This window comes from Siphateles boraxobius, unplaced genomic scaffold, assembly GCF_051911475.1.
Source record: "Siphateles boraxobius isolate OS27281-9 unplaced genomic scaffold, OSU_SipBor_1 29, whole genome shotgun sequence".
NCBI classification, from domain to species: domain Eukaryota; kingdom Metazoa; phylum Chordata; class Actinopteri; order Cypriniformes; family Leuciscidae; genus Siphateles; species Siphateles boraxobius.
The window spans coordinates 11,434,777-11,461,027 of NW_027508908.1; the positions used below are offsets into that span (position 1 = coordinate 11,434,777).

The window sequence follows — 26,251 nt, forward strand, 5'->3', positions numbered from 1 at the left end:
GCACAACTCTGTTTGTGTGTGTGTTTATATAACAGCCTTTCCTGAATGAGTTTTTACTAATTATATTTAGCCTGGTACTGCATTTCGTTCTGTGATTTGTAAATGCGCTACTCATTTCTTTTAGATGTAGTTGAGCGTCCCATCAAACATCCACTTTTACACAGGAGGTTTTCTGCTTGTTTGACTCGACAAGTTCAGGCTTGAACATGCATTATCCTAAGTTTGAACCAATCATATCCGTGTTCCTTTAACAGCTTTTTAGGTTTTCAAGATTTTCATCTTATTCTCATGTTACATATTGTCTCATCTTATTCATCATCTTATTCAAGCTTTTCATCTTATTCTCATGTTACATATTGTCTCATTGCTGATTGTGTTTAGCTATAGACAACTAAAACGGGCCTTATATAACACTTTATGTATTTAAAACTGTTCAACTGTGAACTTGAAAAAGCTACTTGGATGTTTTAGAGGGATATTGGGATGGGTCAGGATGACAGACTTGATGAGTGGTCGTCCAACAACCTATACTATTTGTAATGCTTAATATTATTTAACTGGATGAATTTAAAGACGTAACTTCTCAATGAGAGTTGGAATGTTCCAACAATGAGCTTTTGCATGCTAACAGTAACTGATAGACTGCTAGCATGCTGAAATTCATCCCAACCTACACTACTGTTTAACAGTTTGGGGTCCGTAAGTTAATTATTTAATTTAGCAAGAATGAATAGTTGATCAAAAGTAACAGTAAGACATTTACAGTGTTACAAAGATGTATGTTTTGAATAAATGCAGTTCTTCTGAACTTTCTGTTCATCAAATCCTGACAAAAGAAATGTCAAGGCTTCCACAAAAATCTTTAGCAACACTACTGTTTTCTACTTTGATTATCATAAATGTTTCTTGAGCAGCAAATTAGCATATTAAATGATTTCTGAAGGATCATGTAACAAATGACTGGAGTAATGACTGCTGAATGACACCACAGGAATAAATTAGATTTGAAAATATCTCATAGAAAATTGCACAGTTTTTTTTTTTTTTACTTATCAAATAAATGAACCTCCGGAGCACACTTTTTTCAAAAACTTGAACTTTAAACTTACCAACCATAAACTTTTGAATGACACAGGGCTTCCTTACGACTGACTATTCGACTAATCACTCAGACAACCCCAGTGTTTATTTTGGAAGTAGTTTAGCACATCCTGGGATGGAATAGTTCCTAACATTGGGAATGTTCTCTAAACTCACAGCTTAGCGTGCATCATTGGAAGAGAGTGACGATTCAAATTGAATCAGTTTCGACTCTTCAACCGGGTGCAGTGTTGCTGCAAATTGGCCAATACACAGGCTACAGCTTCAGGTGTTTATTGAAATGGAGGAAAGTAGTTGGTCTTTTTCATGACCATTAGCTACTGAAAAACCCTGAGTCAGTTTTATTACTGACACTAAAAGCTTCATTTCACTGCAGGTGGTATTTCATGTGTGTATGGTTGCTTGCATGCCTTTAGTATTCTTGTGTGTGAGAGGGTTTATCCGCTGCTTTATGCAGTATCCAAATTGAACACTCGCCAAGTGCCAAATGTGAGTAAAATTGGCTTAGGTGAGTAAATAAAAGTTGCTAATGAGTTACTAGATGGCTGTTAACTTTACTAGAAACTGTGCAGCATGGTCAACATCTAGGTAATATTGTAACTCCTGCTGATTTCAAATCAAAGGCACAAGTTTGTTAGAAACTTTACATCAGGGATTTCATAACTTTTTTTGTCAGATTAATCCCTTTAACTTACAATATTTACTTTAACCCTTTCGCACGTACGATCACACTGGTGTGATTAGAACGGTCAGTGCATCACATGATCAACTGCTAAATTCAAACGTGCTTTCCCATTATAGAGGGTTTTCACTACACGTCATCAATCCGGAAGTCGGCCATTTTGGAGGCATTGAAGGTAAACAATGCCACTGAACTGAACGGACTTGCATATTTGGCTGATTATTGCTGCTGAAAAATGGTAGTGTTTTGGTCTGTACTAATCGGTCGCACCGGGAAAAAACATTTCGAGTTCTATAGACTAGAGTGCAAAAAACGGATGAAAGAAGGCGTTTGTGGTTGAGAGAGGCACAGAATTAGCCACATGTGTAAATGAAGCGTTGACTATGGCTAAAATGTTGACGTAAAGTAGTTAACTATGGCTACATTCACACTGTCAGTCCAAATCCGATTATCTTTGTATCCGATTGGAATCTGATCTAAAATGATGTCCACACTGTGTATCGCAACTGTTCAGATCCGAGTTGTGTGTTCATGCAGCTCTTTAGCAGTATGGCAATGACGTTGCGTTGATGGAGGGGTTTGCATTTGCAATATAGATGTTGTCCTGTTTAAATTTTAACATGGAAATGTGTAGCCGCCTTTCAAAATATGTTTCAAAAATAATAATTTTCTGCTTGTCTGGCACTTTGCAACAACACAGCCTGTTTCGGCAGCACCATGTTCCCTATAACAATGTCTGACGTTTACATTTTACGTGGCGTGAGAAAGTCACATACCACGCGAAAAACGATCAGAGCGTTCAGACTGAAGCGGATTTCCTGATATGTGATTTGAATAGGATTTCAAACCACATATGGATGTAGCTTGAAACGGATTTCATGTGCTTTTTTTGGACTGACAATCTGAACGTAGCCAAATGTCGGGATAGGAAATAGAAGGAAGAATAGCAGTAAGGGCTAGCTCAGCTAGCTCGTTCGGATCTTTTTTTAAATTTATTCAAAAATAAAAAAAACACTACTGAACCATGAAAATGTACTGCACTTTTTAAATATAAAAATATTAATATATTAATTATACCTTCATCATTCACATTAGTTCAGTGCATTAACTAATGTTAAGAGAAACAACTTTAAAATGTAAAAAATGTATTCGTAAATGTTGAAATTAACAATGAACCATACTTTTTTTAACCTTAGTTAATTTTACAATTGGAATAGCATTGAAATTAGACACGTATGTATATACTCGCATTTTATTTGCTTCTGTTTTAGAACACTTGATTATCTAATCAAAACAATAAAATATGCATTATATTGACAATGAAAAAAGAACTGAAATTGAATGCTTTTCTGATTTGTTTAGGCTATATGTTTCTGGTGATACAAACTATGATACAGTTTGCTTTGTCATGACACTAGCTTTATATATGCAACTTCGCTGCATGATGAATGCATTAAAGCGATCAGCTGGATATAAACCAATGCAAATAGATAGAAACAATCTTGACATTAAACATGTCAGGCTTGTGTGCATTTGTCACATTGTTTTAACCGCTTGAGGTACTACTAATGTTAACGTTCTCTCAGGCTCGACGGCAAATATACTGCTGTTCTCCACTAATGCAATCTAGTTAACAATTAATTACTTCATAATTATATGAAAACACGTATGGTAGTGTACTGTATAACATACCATTTCATTGTCTGTTTTAAATCCGTATCTGAAGTGTCCCGCTCTGCGCACAGTCTCATGTGTCAAAACAAACTCCACGAGGCAACAGCGATAGTTTTTTTTTCGCCTCTAGAGGCCGCTCTCGTTCTATGTAACGTACCCTTCTCAGCCACTCAAGCAACAGACGCAACCCGGAAAACTATCGGTATGAATTTTTGTCAATAACCGATTGTTCCAGCAATTGGTTATTAGTGCCAATTGTTCCAGCAATTGGTAATTAGTGCACAATAATTGGCAAAACTGATAAATTCGGCAAAACTGATCAATCTGGCAACCTCTACGCTTTACGTAATAAGTCACCAGATGATAATATAAGGAACACTCTCATGACACTTTCTGAGTGGAGTTTCATTGAGAGATGGATACTGGCTTATCTTGTATAATATGTTGTAAGTGACCTTGACTTGTACTTAGTCACAAATATGCAAGGAAACAAAACGGCAAAATATATTGAATAAGCAAGAAATACATTGAGTATCAGGGCTGAATATAAGAAATGGTTATGGACAGTGTAGCAGAAAGTTCATTTTGAGATCCTGACTGTATGTTTGCAATATTGACTGTATAAAATTGTACACTTTGCCATGAACATAACGTTTGTTTTTGCTACTAACTCTCTCACTCTCTCTCTCTCTCTCTCTCTCTCTCTCTCTCTCTCTCTCTCTCTCTCTCTCTCTCTCTCTCTCTCTCTCTCTCTCTCTCTCTCTCAGAACTAAATCCCAGTGATATTTAAGGGTCTTAACCTGTGTCTTTCATCCCTCCGTTGCGGAGCGTGTGTGAGATCTAGCGTTAGCCCCCGTTGCTACGCGCTCTGCTAGCTAATGTAGACAGGCACGCTCTGAGCGTGTGCAAAAGCTCATGACCCTCTCCACAAAGACAGACTGCGAATGAGCACCTCTTTCTCTCCTCTATCTAGATCTTTGTCTCACCGCTAGTGTCAGCATTCCCTCCTTCCATTGCTCTTTTCTCACTCTCTGTCACACCGTCGCTCTCTCATTCACTCCCTCTCTCTGTCTCTTTATCTAAGTAATTACCACTCCCCTCCGACATCTCTGCCTCTGTCATATTCTTGTATCTTTCTTTCCGTCTCTCTCTCTGTCTCTCTCTCTCACGGTGTTTCTCCCTCCTTAGCAGTTAGAGAGGAAATCAATATAGACATTACTCTCTCAGGAGCCACAATATCACCTTTGGGCGTGGTGGTTGTCGGGACCGCAAACGTTCTGTAAGGACCCTTGATAATCCTTTTCTGCGGAACCAGTCATTTGCATTGTAACAATTTATTGACAACACAACCTGGTGGTTGCTAGTAACTTAGGGCCTTTTTTATTTATTTTGTGGAACGTTTGGTGGAACATTTCCAAAAACATTTTAGCGGAATTATTTGGAGTAGATTGTAAACATAGTCAAATTTGGAGCTAAGGTCAATACACTATCATTAAATTGATCAAAAAGCCACTTTATCAATGATAGGCAAGTTCAGATTCTGTGGAATTCTACATGCACAGATTCTGTGTTGGCTGACAAGTTTCCATATCTATGACCAACTAACATCAACAGTGAGTATATAAGCAGTACAGGCATTGTGAAATGTGTGTAAGAAGTTTTTTTTGTGTTTATCTTTGCACCAGTTCTAGTTTTAAGCCAACAGCTTTATATGGCAACATTCGTTTAAGGAAAACGCAACAAATGGGCTTTTGTTCTTGTCTCATGACAAAGCACATTGCAAACAGACATTACAAAATGTGCGTAAGAATTTGTTTTGTGTGTTACTCTAGTTCTAGTTTGAAACCAACAGGTTCTTATGGCAACATTCGTTTAAGAAAAAAGCACGGCAAATGGGCCTTTGATCATTTCTCTTTATGATGTCACGAAGCACATTGTGAAATGTGATTAAGAAGTTCTTTTTATGTGTGTTTACACTAGTTCTACTTTTAAACCAACAGGTTTATGCAGCAACATTCGTTTAAGAAAAAAGCACGGCAAATGGGCCTTTGTTCATTTCTCATTATGATGTCACGAAGCACATTGTGTCAGGCTGCTGTTCTTTTTCTCTCCCATTATTTCATGACAGGAGGGGAGATGCTCACTTAGCAGCTCTCTCTCCGTCTCGTTCTCTGGAGGTAATTAGTGAATCAGCCAGTAATTAGTTTGCTTCATGTCTGGTAATTCCCTCACGTTGCCCACAATGACACTCCCAGCCGTCAACAGTCAACACTGTCACGCTGTTGGAAAAAAAAAAAGACACCTAGCCTCTTCCTCTCTGCTTTCCCCTCTCCTTGTCGAACGAGTGTGTGTCAGAGTCTCGCCCACGAACAGCTCTTTTGAGGCGGCGTTTGTGTGTGTGTGTGTGTGTGTGTGTGTGTGTGTTCTTAAACACGTTTACCCATCCTCTCTATTTCCCCTCTGCGCTCTGTAAGTGTGCCGGATTGTTTACCTCCCTTTTCTCTCCCTCCCTTTCCACTCTCCACCGCTCTATCTCTCTCCCTCCCTCTCTCTAAGATCGGAAGTCCCCCGAGGCCGTGCATTCTTCAGCCCCTCCCCCACCCATCTCTCACTATAGACAGAACATGAGAGAGAGAGAGAGCATGTGTGTGGTGCCCTCCGCATTAACATACAACAAGACGCAAACGTATTCGTGTGCGTGTGGAATCTACGCTCACAGATACTTAAACGATTGCTCTCTGTCCTGTGAGGATGAGGCTTTTTCTTAAAGATTTCATTGCGTGCGTGCGTGTTATCTGATGAGGTCTGTCTCAGGGGTGGCTGCGGTGCTGTTAGAGAGTGACTTGCTGATAAAAGGCCTGCGAGAGGAGGAGGAAAAGAGAGGGGGAGGAGGCTTCTTTGACTGGACACATAAATCAAGGCCCTGGTAATTGCTGCTCTGGAGAAAAAGTGCCTGGGAGAGGGTGGTTGTGAAACCGAACACTAAAGCCCCACTAGCACACGCTCGCACGCATCACAAACACAATGCTGTCATATTCCGAATGAAATTATAAACAATATGGGTCCTTTCCGAAACCTAGTGAGCATAGGTTATGCCTACATAGTCAGCTACCTTTTAAGGCATCCGTAATATCAAGAGCGAGTGATTTGAAACACTTCTTTGCGCCAGACATGCAGTGCTTGAAGTGTATGGAGACACAACTCACAATTGATTCCAATGGAATTTGACGTTATGTTTCTAAGCTAAAAGACACTCCGATACACTTTTAAAAAATGCTGGAATGTTTCAACTAGGGCTGCACGATATTGAAGAAAAATGCAATATGCGATAACACATTAAATAATGCGGTATTCGATATGCGATACAATACTGTCAAAATCTTTTTTTTTTTAAGAAAACATCCCAAACAACTTCTGAAAGTGAACATCAGTGTTTCACTGTAGCATAAGAAGTGTTATTTTAATATCAGTGTAAACCACGGGGTTTAGGGTTTCAGGTAGGCCTACATTAGGAATATTTAACAACAGAAACTGAATAATCAAATGTAAAAATAAAGCACTGCTTAGTTTTCACTGTATGAATTAAACATATACTGATTCTTATTAAAGCTACAAAAGTTATTCAGCCAAGAGCAGTGAGTGATTTTCTCTTTGTCTTTTGTTCATGACCCAGATTATTGCAAGCTGTTACAATATGCATATCGCGATATATACATTTGCGATATTTCGATAATTTTGATATATTGTGCAACCCTAGTTTCAACCATGTTTGGGTCAAATATGGACATACAACCGTTGGTTAAATATTTAAAATTCAATTTTAATCCCAACGATTGTGTTTGTCCATATTTGACATAGTTGAGTGCAAGCATAAAAATACAAATGTGGGGTAAAATAGTCCATTTTTAATTATGGGTACAAAGTTAATTTCTATTGCTTGTAATGAACATTTTGCAATGCATTTTGGGATTGCCTTTTCTTGCTGCCTTGGATTTTGGCCAAAACATGGTATTTTAAAAAGGTTAAAATTTAAATTCTGTTATTTACTCACCTTCATGTCATTCCAAACCTGTATGCAATTCTTTTTCTGCAAAACATAAAAGAAGATATTTTGAAGTTGGTAACCAAACCATTTTGGTATGTACAAAAACAAAATAAACATCAAAATATCATCTTTTGTGTTCCACTGAAGAAAGTAAATAATACAGATTTGGAACAGCATGAGTAAATGACCAATGATCACTATTAAAGTGATCCATCCCTTTAATAGACATAAAATTGACTTTTTTTGTGTGATTTTTGTTACAGGCTTAACGTATGATGCCTTAAAATATTGTCTAGGTAGGCAGCTCACTAGGTTTTGAAACAGAGCTCATATGTAGCTTTGACACACTCTTCTTCCCTCATTCCACACATTCTAGCAGAGCCTGAGCTCGCCTCCCTGTGTGGGATTGTTGGACTCTAAAGAAAGGAGATCTGAGGCTGTGATTGGTCGTTTTATCTCCCCTCTTGAGAGAAGAGCCATGATTGGTTCACTCATCCCAGGAAAGTGAGACAGTAAAAGATGACAATTAATCTGTCACAGACGCACTCAAAAACCCTTCACCAATCAAACACCGTTTCAACAGCTTAAAACATTTCCCTCCGCTCCCCTCTCTCTTTCTCTCGCTCTCTCTCTCTCTCTCTCTTTCTCTCACTCGGATAATAAAGTTCATCATAATTTCTGCTTCTGTTGAGCCTTGAATAATTAGTCATGATCGCTTTCAACAAGGCGCAGCTGCGAGAAACAAAGGAGAGATAAGAGGAAAAAGAAAGAGAGAAGATTTTGAAACAGACAGGCAAGCACCTGTTGTGACATTCAACTGAGTTCTGTTGTGTTTAAGGGTAAATCTGCATATCGTATGACACATGCAGGTTGCACAGTCATGCAAATTAGGGGTGCGCCGATCCGATACGCAGTATCGGTATTGCTCAGATACTACCAATATTTGCCGGATCGGGTATCGGCCAGACGAGACCATCCAAATCCGATATTGTGCGTATGTTATAATTGTTATACAACACAAAAGGCTCAAAAACATTATAAAGCACCATAATGTTTTCTTGTACTATACTCCAAGTTTTCTAGAGCCGTTATATATAGTTTAATGTGAGGTACAGATTTAAATCATTAAATTAATCTTCACCTAAGTCTTCCCTCCGCTGCGGCTGTCAGTCATTCTCCATTCAGCATTCAAACAGTGCGTCGCGCCCGGGTACGACACTCTCTCCAAGATGAGTCAATGTTCCTATTATTATACTGTAGATCTGTAGATAAAGGTCTATGGTTTGCATAAAAGGACTTTAACTTGCTGTTGATTGTATCTGAAAATGTTATCAAGTCGAGCGAAATAAAATATTTTGGCTAATAAATGATCAGGCAAGGCGCAGTAGATGGGCAGATCTTGGTGAATTATGGGTGTTCTGAATCTGTGGAGCTTTGTGTGGGCCTGTTTATGGATTCTATAACTTTCCCTTTATGAAAGCCGAACAGAATCTCAGAGCTTAATGCTCCAAATACTGCATTTTATCCTCAATAAGGAGAAGGGGAAAGTGGTAGACAGGAAGAGTGAGCGTAACAGAGAGAGGAAGCATGAGGGAGACGTTTATTTCACTGTGCTTCTGTTATCTTTCCTTTCTCGTCCTTACATCAGATTTCATCATTTTCTCCTCTACCTGCAGATCCACACAGAGAGAGTCCGTCTGTGTTTAATTGAGCCGTGGGTGCTCTATTTATTTCTGAAACTTTGAGGCGCAGCCAAAGAACAATGCACAATTTCACGTCGCAGACTTGTCTAAACAATGAAAACAAGTAGCGCTGTATCTGTTGCATTTTAACGCCCGTCTCATTCCAAGAGCGATCATTTAATTTCGTTTCACGCTATTTTAATTGACTGATCCAATTTAGTAGACATGCCCACCCAGCCTGGCTGATGAAATGGACATAAACTGAAATCTGAGGGTTAACATCATCATTTGACGTTTCAATCCGTTTACCGCAATTGTTTATTAGGGATTCATATGGAGGAATCCGTGTGCATAGCTGCAGATGGATTTCTATCCATAATGCTCAATGAACTGGCGCTGAACCTGTGCACGCGTGAGTGTGTGCGCTTGTAATTGAGCTGTAGACAGAAATATGGCTTTACGGCCACCACTAATGGCTTCTGTGCAGTGGAATAGATGGATGGAGAAAGGGAATATAGAAACTGGAAGAGATAACACAACATGGGGAGGGAAGGGAGGGCAAAAGGTTGGAGGTAGAGAGGTGAGGTTTGTGGAAAAAGGGATGGAAGACTGGGAAATGAGGGGGTGGGCTACTGCATGGCCAGTCCTATCTTGTAACAGGTGTTATCTAGATTTTGAGAACAAAAGGACGACTACTTTAGCATTTCTTTGTTCTTTGTCATTGCACCAATAGATGTAAGGATATTTTGAAATATGCTTTTGTTTGTGGTCGATTTGTGATGTAGATTTCTTGGTTTTGGCCGTCTGTCGGTGATCCTCTGCCTACCCGTCTCATTTGTTTGCTCTCAGTAGGTTTGACCTGATTGATATTCAAACAAATAATCTGATAAAGGAAGCAGCAGCACCTGGAGAATTCGATAGACTACGCCCCCTCCACACCTTTGTCTGGGCATTATTTCAATTCATCAGTCTGATTAATCAAGCCTACTTTGAAGGAGTAGTTTGGCTACATACATGCTCATTGTTATGATCTAAGACATTGAAAAGCATCCTTAACAATAAAATGATGAGAGTAACTTCAGAGCATGGCTCTTGCAATGCAGTGGTCACAGGTTTGATTCGGATGGATGGATGGATAGATTCTCTGTTTATATGCGTGTATATATATATATGTATGTGTGTATATCCTCGCCACCCTGCTCTCTAGATATCAGCCATTGGCCATTAAAAAAAATCATTCAACAAGTAGAGAGCAGCTCAAACTTCCTCTCGCGAGTCTTTAATGTCATATTGAGACTGAACTTGCAAATGATCAGCTGAAGCTACATTTATGCATCGTCTGTGGCATTGCCAAAATTCTTTAACACGTTTTAGATGTCATAGTTTGAATTTGCCAGTCACTAATATCACCACCCACACACACGAACGCCCTCATGAGGACCGTGTGTTGGCGCGTAGTGTATTATTAGAGGGGATGTTCTGAGCAAGCCCCTCAGATTAGTGCCTGATCTGGGCCAAGGCTCACTACTGGGTAATCAATGTGTGTTTGTGTGTGTTTGCATGAGATCAATGAAAGCAATCACTCTGACTATCTGTATCGCATTATGTATTGCTTTGTGCAAACTGCAGTGAGCTTCTCTGTGCATCCTCCAACACCTTTAACAATTGAAGATGAGCTTAAGCTTTAGAGTTCACAATAATCAGATAGTCTTGTCTGTTTATGTTTGCTTGGTGCCTTTGGTAAACCCTCTCACTTAATGCTTTCACAAAGCTCAGTGTGTTGGGTTTTAAAATACCTTCTTCTGTCCCAGATTAATGTATTAGACAATTGTAAGTCAGTCATTTGTCGGTTGATTTCCCCAAAAAGTGTATAGGTATAGTTATATATTGGGTATAGTTCCCCCAAAAATGAGAATTCTGTCATTAGTTACTCACCCTCATGTCGTTCTAAACTAGTGATCGACCGATATTGATTTTTTATTACCGATATCGATTATTTGCATGTTTATGTGCCCGATAACCGATGCAGAACCGATATTTATTTACTGTTATACTTCTGTTTTTGACACAATTATTACAACAAATGAACTGAACAAACCATTTTATTTATAACAATCACTCCCTCCTATATAATATATAATGTATATATATAATATAATCACTACCTCCTATATAATATATAGATATAAAACTTTATATTTATACACAAATAAATAGAGGGGTCTGAGTCCAAAAAATAAAGTGTCTTTGTTTAAAAATAAAAGCTTTGATGTTAAAAAATAAAGCACAAAAATTATTCTAACATACTGGGGGGAAAAAATCTAAATTACATGAATTTTAGTAGCTATTTTAGTAGTGTAACTTAATACTCCCAGTTAAGCAGAACTAGGTTGTAGTGTAGAAAACAGAGTCTTTCAGCATTCTGCTCTGTAAGCCTGCTTCGTTTTGTTTTCATAAATGGTAAATAAATCAAATTACAATAAAAACATTTATATTATTACATTATATTATATCTAAATTTTATAATTTATAAGCATCAGCAGCAATGTTAACAATAGGCAAAATAAATGTTAAAAGTCTAATGTTTTCATATTGAGAAAATAATTGACAGGGGAGTCATATCACTTTTGCAGAAATGTAATTGATTTTAAACAGTTTTAGAAGGTTTATGTGCCGTTTAATAGGTTTAAACTAAGAGTGAGGAATAATTCACTGGGTAATATTAATTCACTGAATAATATTAGCTGGAATATGACATTGTCAGGAAAGTAACAAACAAAACAGCATATACATCATTGCATTTTCCAACTAGTATGTTATTAATTATTAATAATATTTTTGTAGGTCTAGATCATGAAATGCTTTCTGACAAAGTGCTGTTTATCTATGCGCATTTTCACAGAACTATATATGCTACTCCACCGCGATCGCGCGTACAGATAATAAATAATTAATTTCCACAAAGCGGTATATTTAAATGTGTATTAGCGAAATAATTGCTATGTAGTAAATTATAATATAATCTAGGTTGTTTAAACAAGATAATCTTGTCAAAAGTTTCATTCAGTGGCCGTGCTTGAGCATTCCTGATCATCAACCCAGTGAGTGCTCAGCAATATGAACAAACTTTTTTTCGAGACTAATGGTGAGCAAATACAACAGATAAAGAATTAAATTCAGCACTTGTATTTTCAACATGCACTCATTCATGTCTGTTTTATTTAATTCATGTAAAATTACGTCTTTATTGGGGCAGGACATGACGGATTATGCTACGTGACTCCATTAGTTCGTCTCAATTTTTTAGAACCAAGCTGCATAAACTATATCAGGCATTTATGTCTCAAATCTCATTTCTGCATGCCTATTATGTTAAATAAAGTTGAATAATTAAAGCAAAGCAAGAAGAACATATACTTTACCTGTGCACAGAGTTGTTGTTGACTGATCTCCTCAGACGCGGCTGCAATGGCGGAATTCTCAAAACGGCCACAAGATGGCGCCGTTTATCGGCAAATCCGATATTACAAAACCGATACCCGATTATGGGGAAATGCTTAAATATCGGGACAAATATCGGTAAACCGATACATCGGTCGATCACTATTCTAAACCCATAAGACAGTCATTCATCTTCAAAACACAAATGAATATATTTTCAATATTCTCTCAACATTTTTGCCCATCTATTTAACATCCACACAACTAAAACCATTTGTAGTTAGATTTTTTTTGAAAAGTGTAAGTTCTGTGTTACTTTCAAAACATTGCTGTTTGATTGAGAAATCTAACATGTCAGTTTCTTGCTCGACCAATGGCATGGGTTTGAGGGCGGGGCTACCTGCTTGCCTAAACAAAAGCAGTGGTCATGTTCTGGAACCTGTTTGAAAACAGACAGTTGCTTGCGATGCAGAAAATACACGATACACCTTTCATTAACACTTTGAAGTTCTATAATCGTTCTGTCAAATTTTGGAAAATATTTTGGCCATGTATATGCTATGTGTTTATACGAAACACTCTTGCTGTATTTGCATTGATCGTCCTGTACAGTCTCTTTCAGCAATCTTTATGATTGACGGTTTAGTTAGAGAGATAGATGACCACGCAAGAACAGTAGAATCAAGAGTGGTTCACATGTGTGAACTAAGGAAAAAAGATGGTGATGAAATTGGTGATAGAGACAGAGAGAGGATAAAAGAGAGAGACTTAATTTTACGCTGCTCTCCCTCTCGGCCTCTCTCTCTCTCGCTCTCTCTCTGCTGCTGCCCGCTGTCGTCCATCATGGCTCCTATGAGCACCATCTGCTCAACATTACAGCCACTGTTGCCTGGCTACCTGCGCGCTCTCTCTCTCTCTCTCTCTCTCTCTCTCTCTCTCTCTCTCTCTCTCTCTCTCTCTCTCTCTTCTTTTTTTTCTTTTTTCTCTCCCTCTCTTTAATGTTTTTCTGTCATTTGAGTTTCTCTCTCTCTCTCTCTCTCTCTCTCTTTTTTCTCTCCCTCTCTTTAATGTTTTTCTGTCATTTGAGTCTCTCTCTCTCTCTCTCTCTCTCTCTCTCTCTCTCTCTCTCTCTCTCTCTTTCTCTCTCTCTCTCTCTCTCTCTCCCTCCCTCCATGCTCTGCTGAGGAGTCTTTGGCTCACACACATTATCCGGCAGGAAGAAGGAGACACATCTTTTACACCACTCATGATTAAGCCATCTGCAGAGAGAGCTGAAGGGAGAGGGAAATGAAGGGATCATAATGAAAAAAGTGTGTAAGGTGGTGAGGGCAAAAGAAGAAAAAGAGAGGTGGTAAAGGGAAATGTGAAGGAAGGAAGGAAAGACTGAGAATGGAATGGAGACATGGGCACAGAGGTGGAAGAAATAGAGATAGATGACGACTCAAAAGAGGGCGCGAGAGATGGTAGGAAAAGGGGAAAAAAGATCAACACTGCCCCCCTCTGGCCTCTCCGGCCACAACAAGGATACGTACGTGCGAATCAGCGCTCGTTTGGACAGCATGACTGGTTAACAGAAGAGATCCAGCTGTCTACACACAGATTTGTGCTCATTGACCGGTCTGGTCTAGATTTATCGGAACAGTCTCCTGTGGCGTGTGCATTTTTGTGCCTCATTTATACTGTTCTAAGAGCCTCATGGAGGGATGGTTCAAATAAAATGTTTGGAGTCATGGGCTTGCGGTCAGTGAATGTGCACAGACACATTGAGCTATGTGGTGCTTGTGTGGATGATGCGAGTTCAAATCCAGTTTTCAACATATTGAACCCCCTACCCCTCCTTCTGCATACCATTCCTTTGTCCTAAAAATAAAAAAAACATAGTTACTTGGTGTCTCAGTCTGATTGTCCTGGTCTTCAAATCTTATAAGTCCATAAACTGGGTCTCATGACTCTTTGTCATGGATCGCGATTTATATCGTCTCAGACCACAGTCTATAAGTGTATTAAAGGTCATTTTATATTACCTGAACCACTACTCAGAGAGAGGGGTATCTTTGCCTTACCCCACACACAAAAAAAGAGGTCTCCACAGCTCTTGTTATCTTTGGTCTACCATGTTTGAGAAATTTGTTCTTCTGGGATTTTATTTTTCTGTTCATTAGTAAACAAATTTTGATAAAAGTTTACTCAGACGTTTTACAGTGTCATAAAAATAAACTGAGTATGGAAAGGACACATGCATTTACTTAGTTTTTTCTGCTGTATTACATTTAAAGGTATTTACATGGAACATACATTTGTATGATATACTACCATTCAAAAGCTTGTGGTCGGTGATTTTTAAAAAAAATGTTTTTTAAAGAAAGTATTTTAGGCTAACCAAGGCTGCATTTGTTTACATAAAAAAACAATGGAAAAGTAGCACATTTTGAAAGGAAAAACATGTTCTGTGGGAATGGCACCTAATATGCTGATTTGGTATTGATACCACAATGCATTTTTTTTATATGATAAAAGTTTAAAAAGAACAGCATTTATTTGGAACGCAAATGTTTTCTAACATCATAAATGGCTTTACTGTAACTTTGATCAGCTTAATGCATTCTTTCTGAATAAAAGTATTAGTTTCTTAAATCATACCGACCCCAAACTTTTGAATAGTAGTGTACACTGTATGTAATACATTATATTAATTTAGTACCAAAGAAGCTATTTCCCAGTGGCTGGAGATTACATGACAGTTCACCCTGAAAATAATCTGTAATTACATGCAAGAAGCAATTAGAACCTTTTTATGTGTATTAGGTGTCAGTAATTCAGTCAATGACTGAATAAATGAAGTGAATCAGTGAATCATCTGTTATACCCTGTCTGATCATCTCTCCTTTCTTGCGTATGTAGGAAAGTGTGGTTGGATTGCCACGGCAGACTGGTGGAGTCCAGCCACCTCACGGAGGACCGGGGGGTGTGGCCTCATCAGGGCCTAACGGGGCGGGGCCTGCCGGGTACCTGGCCAATCCACAGCAGGCGGCCATGATGAAGCAGATGATGGCTATGGAGCAGGAAAAGAGGGTCCAGCTCCATATGATGGAGCAGCAGAAAGCACAGCTTATTAGAGAACAGAGACAGCAGCAGCACATGCTGGCAGAACAGGTGAGTGCCATTGACACCATAGACATACAGTGCTGGGCTTTTCTTTATGCTGGTATCAAATAGTCATCCTTTTGAGTGTGCAAGCATCTGTTGACCTGTTGACCTTTTGTGGCTTAAGAGGCCTGCTTTCTGTTCAGTTGTTTGTGATTTATTGATAAGGATTTTTTGATATTCATCTAGTTTTCTGCTTCGCTTTCCCTCTTTTTCCAGTTGCAGCAGCAGCAGCAGCATCTCCCTAGACAGATGAGTCAGGCACAGAGGAATCCATATCCACTCCAGCAGTTTCAAGGCAAGACACGCACATATACAAAGAAAGGAGGATAATATCCATTCTCGTAATCTAAACGCTTTGCCACTTAACGACCATATTACTTTGTGTGGCTAAAGGGCTTATTGTGTTATACAAGCACTGTAAAGACCTGAAGTGGATAGTAGACTAGACTTCTGATGTGAAAAATCTGAACTCTTCCTTTAAGCCTCTAAGTGCAGTTCCTCTATTTAAAGGGACATTGTGTAGGAATTTCTCCCATCTAGTGGTGAAATTGTATTTTGCATTCAAACGAATTGTGCTCTTCAGCGCAGTAGCACCTCATTGCAGTACACGAGATTAGGGGTGGGTTTAGGGATTAGGGGTGGGTTTAGGGATCGGGGGTGGAGATGGGTAGGTTTAGGTATATGTAAGGTGGGAGGAGTTGGATCTGGATCGAACTCCTCCCCCTGGATTTCGTGTTCTGCAATGAGGACCATCTCCTTCGGCGCCTCGCTTTTTCAAAGGCATGTTGCATCTACGTTAGCTGTTATGTACCAAAAAGCTATGACAGGATGTCACTTTGTCAAGTTTTACATTATTGTAATCTCCGGCCACGTTTCCTTTTACGTTACGTTGTATTTCTTCTCCTGTGGCTCGGCATATGTATGGTCCGCCATTAAAAATAACAGTGCAATGCAGCCTTCTAAATTTGCCGGGGCAGTGACAAGCGTCTCTCACTGCTCTGCTCCTCTGTTTCTGATGCTTTGCTTTCAGTTACGTGACGCTGGCTCTGAACGAAAACGCGTTATGGAAACGTGTTGGCCTAGTACTTTTTGACCCTCTCTGCTATTATAGTTTTTCAAGATGGCGGAACTACATGGAAGCCTCCCCGGACCTACCCATCACATGTATATAAAGATAATAAATTCTTTGTTTATGAGGATAAGTCAGATAATTGGCAGAGGTATTTGTACACCATTGAAGACATATTTATGAATAAAAATATTGATTTTAGATAATAAAATACCTAAAAACCTACACATTGTCCCTTTAAAACCGAAGAGAAAAAATGTTCTCGTTGGCACCTCAAATTTCTGCCTGGCCACTTACACACCCAGAGCCAGCCTTTCGCATGAAGCAGTATAAGGCACATACATTCACTCAAACGAAGTCTGTTGCTTTGACAGGAAACACGTCTATTGATTCTTTTTGTTGTTGTTGTTATTGTTGTTTTTAATATTAAATTCAAGCGGACATATTATTTTAGTCTGTCTTTTGGTTTGTTAATGTTAACATTTATGTAATGTAAACATTATTATTAATTTGACTTTAAGGCAAGTCAGTTTACTCAGCGGTCATTTTGGTCACATTGCCAGGTAGCTATTTTCAATGTAGGTACAACTAATAGAATCGAGACTAAAATGTCTGAAACAGTTTGCCAAGATTACATTGTGTTAACATTTCATATCTGCAGTAAAATCTGACATCAATATCAGAAATGTAGCCCCTTAAGCTATTTTTCAGGCTTGTGTATTAACGCGGGAAATCTGTTTCTATATATACACACACACACACACACACATTTGCTCTGCCTACACTACCCCTGCTTTATATCTAATTTTTTGTCTGATACCTGTCAACATAATTTTAATATGAAATTCATGTAGGTTTATTCAAGGTCTAAGGCCTAGTCCAAATGTATTTGTATAAACTGAGCTTTTCCACCTTTGTTTAAAAAAAAAAGTCACGTCCACACAAGCACGGTTTAAAAAAAAAATCTCTGTCCACATGAAAACGCAAAAACTCGCTGTGAAGCGCTGTCAAGAGCATGCCAAACCAACAGGTGTCGATATAACCCTAACTGTAAAGCCATATTGGCTAATCAGAAGCCTGAAAAAAGGTTATTACCGGTTCTGGTAGGCTAAAAACATGTTGTAATAAACAGTGACCTGCGTAGTATTGCATTCTGACACCTCTGTTCCGCGATATAATGGGAGAACTGTGCATGTATACATATAAGCTCTGTTAGCACAGTTATTAGCAGCAATATTTGCACAGACCCTCCTCATGTAAACAAAGGAGATAGCAGCGCACAATCTGACGTCAAACAAAGGAGATAACAGCGTGCGCTCCGACATCACAAGCCAAAATCTCCAGTTTCACCGTCTACACACGACAACACTGCAACCGGAGTTTATAAAAATCTTCAGCCTAGCAGGAGTTTTCAAAAAAGTTTGGTTTCAGTGACTGGATAATGCTTTTGCATATGGACAATCGGCCAAACCGCATAGAAAAATCTGCAGTTTTGAAAATACCCTTGTTCATATGGACAGGGCTTAAGAGGTGAGCAATTCTGTTCCTGGAGATCTACCTACCTGCAGAGTTCAGATCCAACCCTGATCAAACACACCTGCATGTAATTATCAAGTGCTCCTGAAGATCTTAATTAGCTGGTTCATTTATGTTTGATTTCTGTTGGAGCTGAACTTAGGAAAGTAGATCTCCAGGAGCAGGATTGGGAACATGGAATCTGGGAACATGGAATCATTTCATTTCAAGCACACACAGTCATCCTGAGATTTCAGTGTGCAGTTTATGTCATGATATACAATTGACAGGGATTTGCTATGCAATTGTGAGTGTGTATTTATCTTTAATTGAAGCAAGCCTTTAATGTACTGGAAGTGTAACGAGAACAACAGATGTCAGTTAATATTATTTAATTTTATATGATTTTAGGCACGTCCCAGGAGATGGTAGCAAGGAACCAGACACTGCAGAACATGCGGAACGCTCGGCTTCTGCAGCAGCAGCAACAGAACCCGGGGATACTGCAGATGGCGCCCGTCCAGAACTCCGCCGCCATGCCCTCGCAGGGTGACATGAGCATGGCATACGGAGGCCAGGCCAGTTCACAGACTGCCATGTACCAGGGTATGAACCCAAACATGGGCCAAATGCTCCAGCAGCAACCGCAGCACCATCCCAACCAGCCCGGTATGGCGATGGCACAAAGACAAGCGGGCGCCGGCGGGCAAGGAATGGTCGGCGGAGGCCCGGGAGGCGGGTATGGACCGGGGATGCTAATGAACCAGGCCCTCCCGCAGCAGCAGATAAAACCAGCCAGTGTCGCCCCTGGTGGGCAGCCGATGGCCAAAGTTCAGAGACTGCAGAGCATGATGGGAGGCGGAGTCCCGACGTGGCCGCAGCAGCAAAATATTCAGGCCATGGCCGGAAGGACTTCAAACGACATGGTGTTTAACAGTAACCCTGCGTACGCCATGCAAGGTGGCCAGCCTCCTAGGATAGCCAAGCAGCATTTCGCACAAGCGATGGGCGGACAGACTATGGTGGACCCGCGTTCAATAAACCCAGCTGCAATGGGTGGGCCGATGATGCCGCACATGGCGGGGCAACCAAGGACCAACCAGCCGCGGGGAATGGTAATGCCAGGCATGAACCAGGGAGTGCCCAACATGGCCGCTTTTGGACAAGGCCCTGCTCAGGGCATACCGGGAGCATCGGGAGGGGGTGGGTCGTACATGCCAGGGGGTCAGCCTCAGGGCTACCAGAGGACGTCAAATCAGGACCTGGCATACGGTTACGGCAGCCAATCAGGGGCCGGGGCCGGGGTTTCGTTCGGCCTGTCAGATGGGACAGATTTGGATTCAACGGAAGGTTGGATGGAAGAGTTTTTCCCCAACCAATAGCCTAAGGGATTTTTTTAACAGAACGATTTTGGAAAATGTGATCCTTTTTTTTCTTTTTTCTTTTTAACATGGTCAACAAATCTAAGAAATATATTACATGTTGTGTAATACATGTGTGTGCTGTCACAATATTTAAACCAATTCCTCTCTGTTTGGGTTGCTTCTCCAGTAAGGTTCCGGTGTTCAGTTGTTGTTGTTTTTTTGTTGTTTTTTAAAGAAATACCCATTTTAGATTTGATCCATTTGTGTCTTTGTCTTTTTTCTCTCTTATGTCCTTTGTGCTGGACTAAGGGCAAGAGGCACTGAAAACCTGCAAAATGACATTGGGAAAGATTTATGGATGTTTTTGTGTATTTAGTTCTCCCTTGTTCTGACATCCTGTTCATGTATTAAAGAGTGTGTGGAAATTTGAGGTGGGCCTTTGTCACCAATGGATCCCTTTTCCCAAACCAAACAATTCAACACACCTCCTCTTTCTTCTCTTACAAATCTTCTCTCTCTCGCTGCTCTTGATGTGTGTTGATTTGCTGTGTGTGTGTGTGTGTGTGTGTGTGTGTGCGTGCGTGCGTGCGTGCGTGCGTGCGTGCGCGCGCGTGCGTGTGTGTGTGTGTGTGTGTGTGTGTGTGCGCGCATTTATTTGCACTAAGAGCATCACAACAAAACACATCAGACTCCGTGTGCTCTCAGTGCATGCAAGATGGATGCTCTGCTGTCGCTAGGCGACCGGTGTCAGTAGAAGAGTGAAGCCGTGTGTGTGTGTTTGTCAACTAGGTGTTTGTTAATATTGCTTGAAGAGATTTGGCAGCTACGAACTTCTCCCTCCCCTCTCTAAAACTGTGAGAAAGATGTTTTCTTTAGTCACAATGGCAGCTATAGAAAGAATATACGAACTCATCTGGATTACAAGAAACAGTTCACCAAGTATAAAGTAATATTTATACGATTTTAATGTAATCCCCCACTAGTTTGTTAAAGTAATCTGAGGCAAATGTAGTGTTTTGATTCTATAATTTAAAACGCTTCACAACATTCTAGTTTTGTTCCTTTTCTGTAGATAATTGCTTGTGAACACTGGTTAAAGATATTTTAATAAAAAAAGAAAAAAATTAAATACACCGTTCATACTGTATTTCCGCTGATGGGTCATGCCACTTTTCTTTTATTTTACCAGTCAAATGACATATTATTTCAATGACTTCAAGCTCTTGCACACACTGACACTCCTTTAACCTTTACACAATGCCTGACAGAGAAATAACAAGCACATCAAGACTCCGGCAAGCCGTTTGTAATCCAGTCAACTTTCTTTTTCTCTTTCAACTGTGGCAGTTTCAACAAAAATAGAAAAAATTGACTTAATTTGTACATGTAAGCCTCTGCTCTGTATTGGGAATTTCAATTTATTTACAATCCATTCCCACCAACTTGTTCATTATTCGAAAAATGTATAGTTCACATAAACTAAAGAATGATTTGTTGTGTTACTTGTATGAGTTTAACCTGGTCTGTCAACTAATTTCAAATGAAGTCTCAAAATGGTAACCATTTCTTTACTTTAGTTGTCTGTTGTTTACCATGAAATGCCACACAAAGAATATCAGTCTTTTCTCCTAGTTGTTACTTTATGGTATTATAGTCATGCTGTCTCTTTCTGTGATCGAGCTCTAGTTTGATTGTTTCAGCTCTATGAGGAATGTAACTGACTTGAATTTCTTGAAATTTCTGTCTTAATGGGAGATTGAACGCATTCACATCTTCAGTGTTTCGCAGTGTTATATTGTTGCTGTGTCAAGAGGATCGCAGTTGGAGAGGGTAAAGCCCACGTTCTCCTGCCGTCTCACCAAATATCACCAATCTGGGACCAAGATGAACATGTTTTTGATTTCTGTTGAAGTCATCAAGATTATCTTTTTTCTCCTTTTTATTTCTTACTGGTGCTGACATATATGTGATGGAAAAAGATATATATCAGATACAGTTATATGTAAATATGTTTTTACAATTTTAAATACATCAGAGGATATGTCTCTACTAACTGTAAAATATTGCTGTTTGTTTAAGATAGAGAAGTATTTTTATTTCGTCTTTTTTTCCACTTTTAAACTCATCTGAGCTATACCATTGCACTTCAGACAATGTCTTACTACTAATTTGTAATGTAAACCTCCTCTAATTTTTATTTTGAAGGTTTTTTCTAGTTTTCAAATTTTAATCTGTATCTAAAGCAGTGCTTTTTTTCTTTTTCATGTACAGAATTATGTAAATGGTAATGCCAGAGAGTTACAAAGAATTTGTTTTTCAGAAAAAAATACATTAAAGAGATTGATCATTAAAAATGTTCTCATTAAAATAAGTCTCTGCAACTTTTTTGATACAAAAACAAGGGTATAACACATTTGACATTTTTATATGTTTAAACTATATTCAAAGAAACAGCAGAAAAAGAAAATAAGACAAAAAATATGGAATATTTACAGAAAAGCCAGAAAAACAGGTGTTGAACTGTCATCGTCGTGCATGAACTGTCATTACGGTTGATGATGATGATGTGTGTGTGTGTGTGTGTGTGTGTGTATATATATAGTACAGTCATGCTCAAAAGTTTACATACACCTTGCAGAATCTGCTAAATGTTAATTTGGTTTTACTTTATTTTGATGGTCCCTTTAACACATTCTGTTGACTAAATAACGTTGCACCTACATGTCTAACTCTTGTTAGAGTGCTAGTAGAGTATTAGTAGACTGTTAGGGTTAGAATAAGTTGACATGTAGTTGCAAAATTACTAGTCAACAGAAGGTTCAAAAGAGACCATCAAAATAAAGTGTTGTGGTTAATACTGTGTCTGGTTACCTGGATGATCCACCACTGCTTTTCTTGTTTCTGTTTTGTGGTGGCTATTCTTGAGTTAGTTGTCTGCCTGAGCAGTTAAACTCCCCAATTCTCTTCAGAAAAAGCATTCAGGTCCTGCAAGTTCTTCAGTTTTCCTGCATCCTTTGCATATTTTGAACCCTTTCCAGCAGTGACTGTATGGTTTTGAGATCCATCCTTTCACACTGAGGAGAACTGAGGGTCTCAAACACAATTATTAAAAAAGGTTCAAACATTCACTGATGCTCCACAAGGAGAAAAGGTGCATTCAGACCTGGGGGTGAAAACTTTGAACAGGATGATGTCCACATTTTTCTTATTTTGTTTAAATAGCAACAGAAGATACTTGCATGTTTCCCGGAAGATAAATTAAGTACAATTCAATGATCTTCAAACTCAAAAGGTTTTCACCGCTTACTCTTAATGCATAATGTTTCCTTCTGGAGCATCAGGTTTGCATTTTTCTGCATGGCGCATGTAAACTTTTTGAGCATGACTTTGTGTGTGTGTGTGTGTGTGTGTGTGTGTGTGTGTGTGTGTGTGTGTGTGTGTGTGTGTGTGTGTGTGTGTGTGTGTGTGTGTGTGTGTGTGGTTGTGTGTGTGTGTGTGGTTGTGTGTGTGTGTGTGAGTTGTGTATATATATATATATATATATATAGTTTTATATATATATAGTTATATAAATATATAAGTAAAACATGCTGTGAAATATAATACAAACAATATATGACCTTGAACCAATACAACACATTGAACAAACTGCATCTATCTCTCAATGTCTCGTGGTCATTTGCGATAAATTTAAAGTGTTGCCTACCCTGATTAAAGTCTGAAAGTAAATAAAGATAAACTAAATGGAAGACCAATAAAATATACCATGTTGCTTGTTTGAATAAAATCCAGGAGAATTGGTAGCTAAAGATGTAAATTACAGGGAGAGACAGGGGGCGGGTGTATTAATTAATTAAAGCCACATATGCTAAAGAACGCGGTTTAATATGAATCACTCTCCTTCTCTTTGTATCTTTCTCTTTTGCGCTGTGCTGCTTTTGCGCGCTATCTTCTGATTATGATGAATGGAGAGGTGTCACTATGACACAGCCATTACTCATCTTCAGGGTTGAAACAACCTCGCAGTGAGAAATTTGAGGGAGAAAGGGGGTGGAGGACGGAGTTTGTTTGGGCTGTTGGCTGCAGAGTAGAGATGGGACATAAACACACAGACTGCCGTGTCCCATGGGGTTTCCTTCTAAATGGGGTCATCTAGTCCCTCAGCACTTCGTCCATTAGTTAAATAAAATCATCCTTTAATCTGATCTAATAAAACAGCCAGTGCTGCGAATCATCTAGCAACCATCTGGAAGACTAGAACAAATCACAAGCAAAGGTGCCTGTGTGTTTTATCCCCCCCATTATTTTTCTAAATGTAGCCTACATGTACCCAGGATTGTAAACGAAGCAAAAACAAAATGTAGAAAATATATTATGCAAACAGTTTCCAGGGGGTGTCAACATCCAAAAAAGGCAGACCTATTAGTTTTTTTTGTTTTGTTTTTAAGTTCAGCCATATTATTTCTAAGCTATATTCAGGTTTCCTGAAGTCATATGAGAAATTTCTGTGGGGAGGAATAGATATTTTAAGTAAAGATTTATTTATATAGCACCTTTTAAAAACAAAAGTGCTTTAATGCTGACTCGACAATTTTATCCTTGTTTAACAAGTTTCTCATTGTCAGAAGGGGATATTTCTGAGTAGAATCTCATGATCAACTGTGTTAAACGTAGCACTCAGATCTAAAAGAACAAGGATTGCAAAGTTCCCTGAGTCCCGGATAACTTGCAGATCATTTAAAACCCAATTCAAGGCTGTTTCGGTGCTGTAGTTTTCCAGGTAGCTAGACGAAATGTTTCATTAAGTGTATAGGCATTGAGATAGTTAACAGGCTGTAAGCATACTATTTAAAAAAAAAAAAAAACATTTTAACAAGAAATGGAAGATTAGAGATTGGTCTGTATTTACCGAGCACAGAATAATCAAATCAAAAATTGCAATTGAAAAAGTTTGTGGAAAAACTCCTTGCTGTAGGCTATACTGATTAACGATATTCGGGGTGTTTGGTAATAGCCGATCATAACTGTTTCGAGACATTTAGTGGGTAATGGGTCGAGAGAGCAGCTAGATGAATTCATGTGAAATGACCGGTGTAAGTGTACTGGGGCTGACAGCTGAGATGGAGGACTGGTTACATTGCAAAGCACTAGCTGGGAGTCGGATAATTTACAAGTAGGACAAGTGCTGGCAATGTTTTGCCATATGGAAGTAAATTTGTCAATAAAAAATTCTGCAATCTCATTGCAATTTACTCTTGTTTTTACAATATTTAAGCTGAGGTTCAGCACGATAGTGGAGAATAATAATAATAAGTAAAAATTTGTTACATATATAGCACTTTTCTGGGTACTCAAAGCGCTTCACATCTCCTCAACCACTACCAATCTGCAGCATCCACCTGGATGATGCGACGGAAGCCATATTATGCCAGAACCCCCATCACACACACACACCAGCTAGGAGAAAGAGTGATACAGCCAATCTATGTATATGGGGATGATTAGGAGGCCATGATGGACAGAGGCCAATGGGTAAATTTGGCCAGGATGAATAGAATTAGAAACTAGTATTGTCTTTGTTGCAGTTAATTAAACTTGAAAAATAAGCTTTTCTGGCAGGCTTCATTGCATTATTTAACATTTCCAGATGCGTCTTATAGGTATCATGGTGAACTGTAAGATGTGTGTGCTTCCATTGCCTTTCTGCTCTCCTGGAGTCTCTTCTAAATCATATAATGGATGTACTATTCTCCATGGAGCTTTAATGATCACAGCAGAGACAGAAGGTGCAACAAAGTGAATACATTCATATAGCCTGGAACAAAAAATTTCAAGTCGTTATTCACAAAAAAAATAGCTCTTAATTGTTATTTGCTTAAATTTAATGAATCAAAGATCACAGCACGTGGGTTACGCCAATTGCAAGTTTGCTAAAACATGCCAGTATTTCAGTTCACTGCATTATTGAACTATGTTGTCAAAATATAGCTGTAATTAAAATAGCTGTAATTAAATATCCTAAAAGATGCTTAACTGTTTTACTGGACTTTACATAATCCTAAATCTGGCCGATGTAATATTGTCTCTCATATACCTGTCCCTGTAATGACCACTAGATGGCAGCAAGGTCTTCTACTAAAACTCAGAGCCTCTTGATTGAGAACCTTACGCACCTAACAAGATAAAATAATGAAAATTAGTTGTGGGGTAAACTGTCAATCCTGGATACTATATTACATAATTAAATGGTCAACATATTAGACAGGATATGAAGATTAATCTGAGCTTTGTTTGAGGATCCTTTGAGATAACAATGTCTGTCTCAAAACAGCTCTTTGTGGAATCCACACATCACAAAAGAACAAAAAGTTTGAAAAGCAACAACAGTTTTTTTTTTTACTGAAAATATTGATATAATAATATAAGAAAATAGTATGATTACTGTTATTATTATATAATTGTTTTTTTTTTTTTTTTGGTGTGCGGATTTGAACTCATTCTGGCCCAGTCGGAGGCGGAACTGATCTCTCA

General features: G+C 38.9%; 1 protein-coding gene across 1 annotated transcript in view; it reads left to right on the top strand.

Moving 5' to 3' along the window:
• Positions 1–22,088, top strand: part of maml3 (mastermind-like transcriptional coactivator 3) — a 125,362-nt gene extending 103,274 nt beyond the window's left edge. The window contains exons 3-5 of the mRNA XM_077246587.1: positions 15,527–15,778; positions 15,989–16,067; positions 18,768–22,088. Coding sequence (XP_077102702.1) covers positions 15,527–15,778; positions 15,989–16,067; positions 18,768–19,738 — 1,302 coding nt within the window. The 3' untranslated portion in view covers positions 19,739–22,088. The remainder of the gene's footprint in view (positions 1–15,526; positions 15,779–15,988; positions 16,068–18,767) is intronic.
• The last annotated feature ends 4,163 nt before the right edge of the window (positions 22,089–26,251 follow it).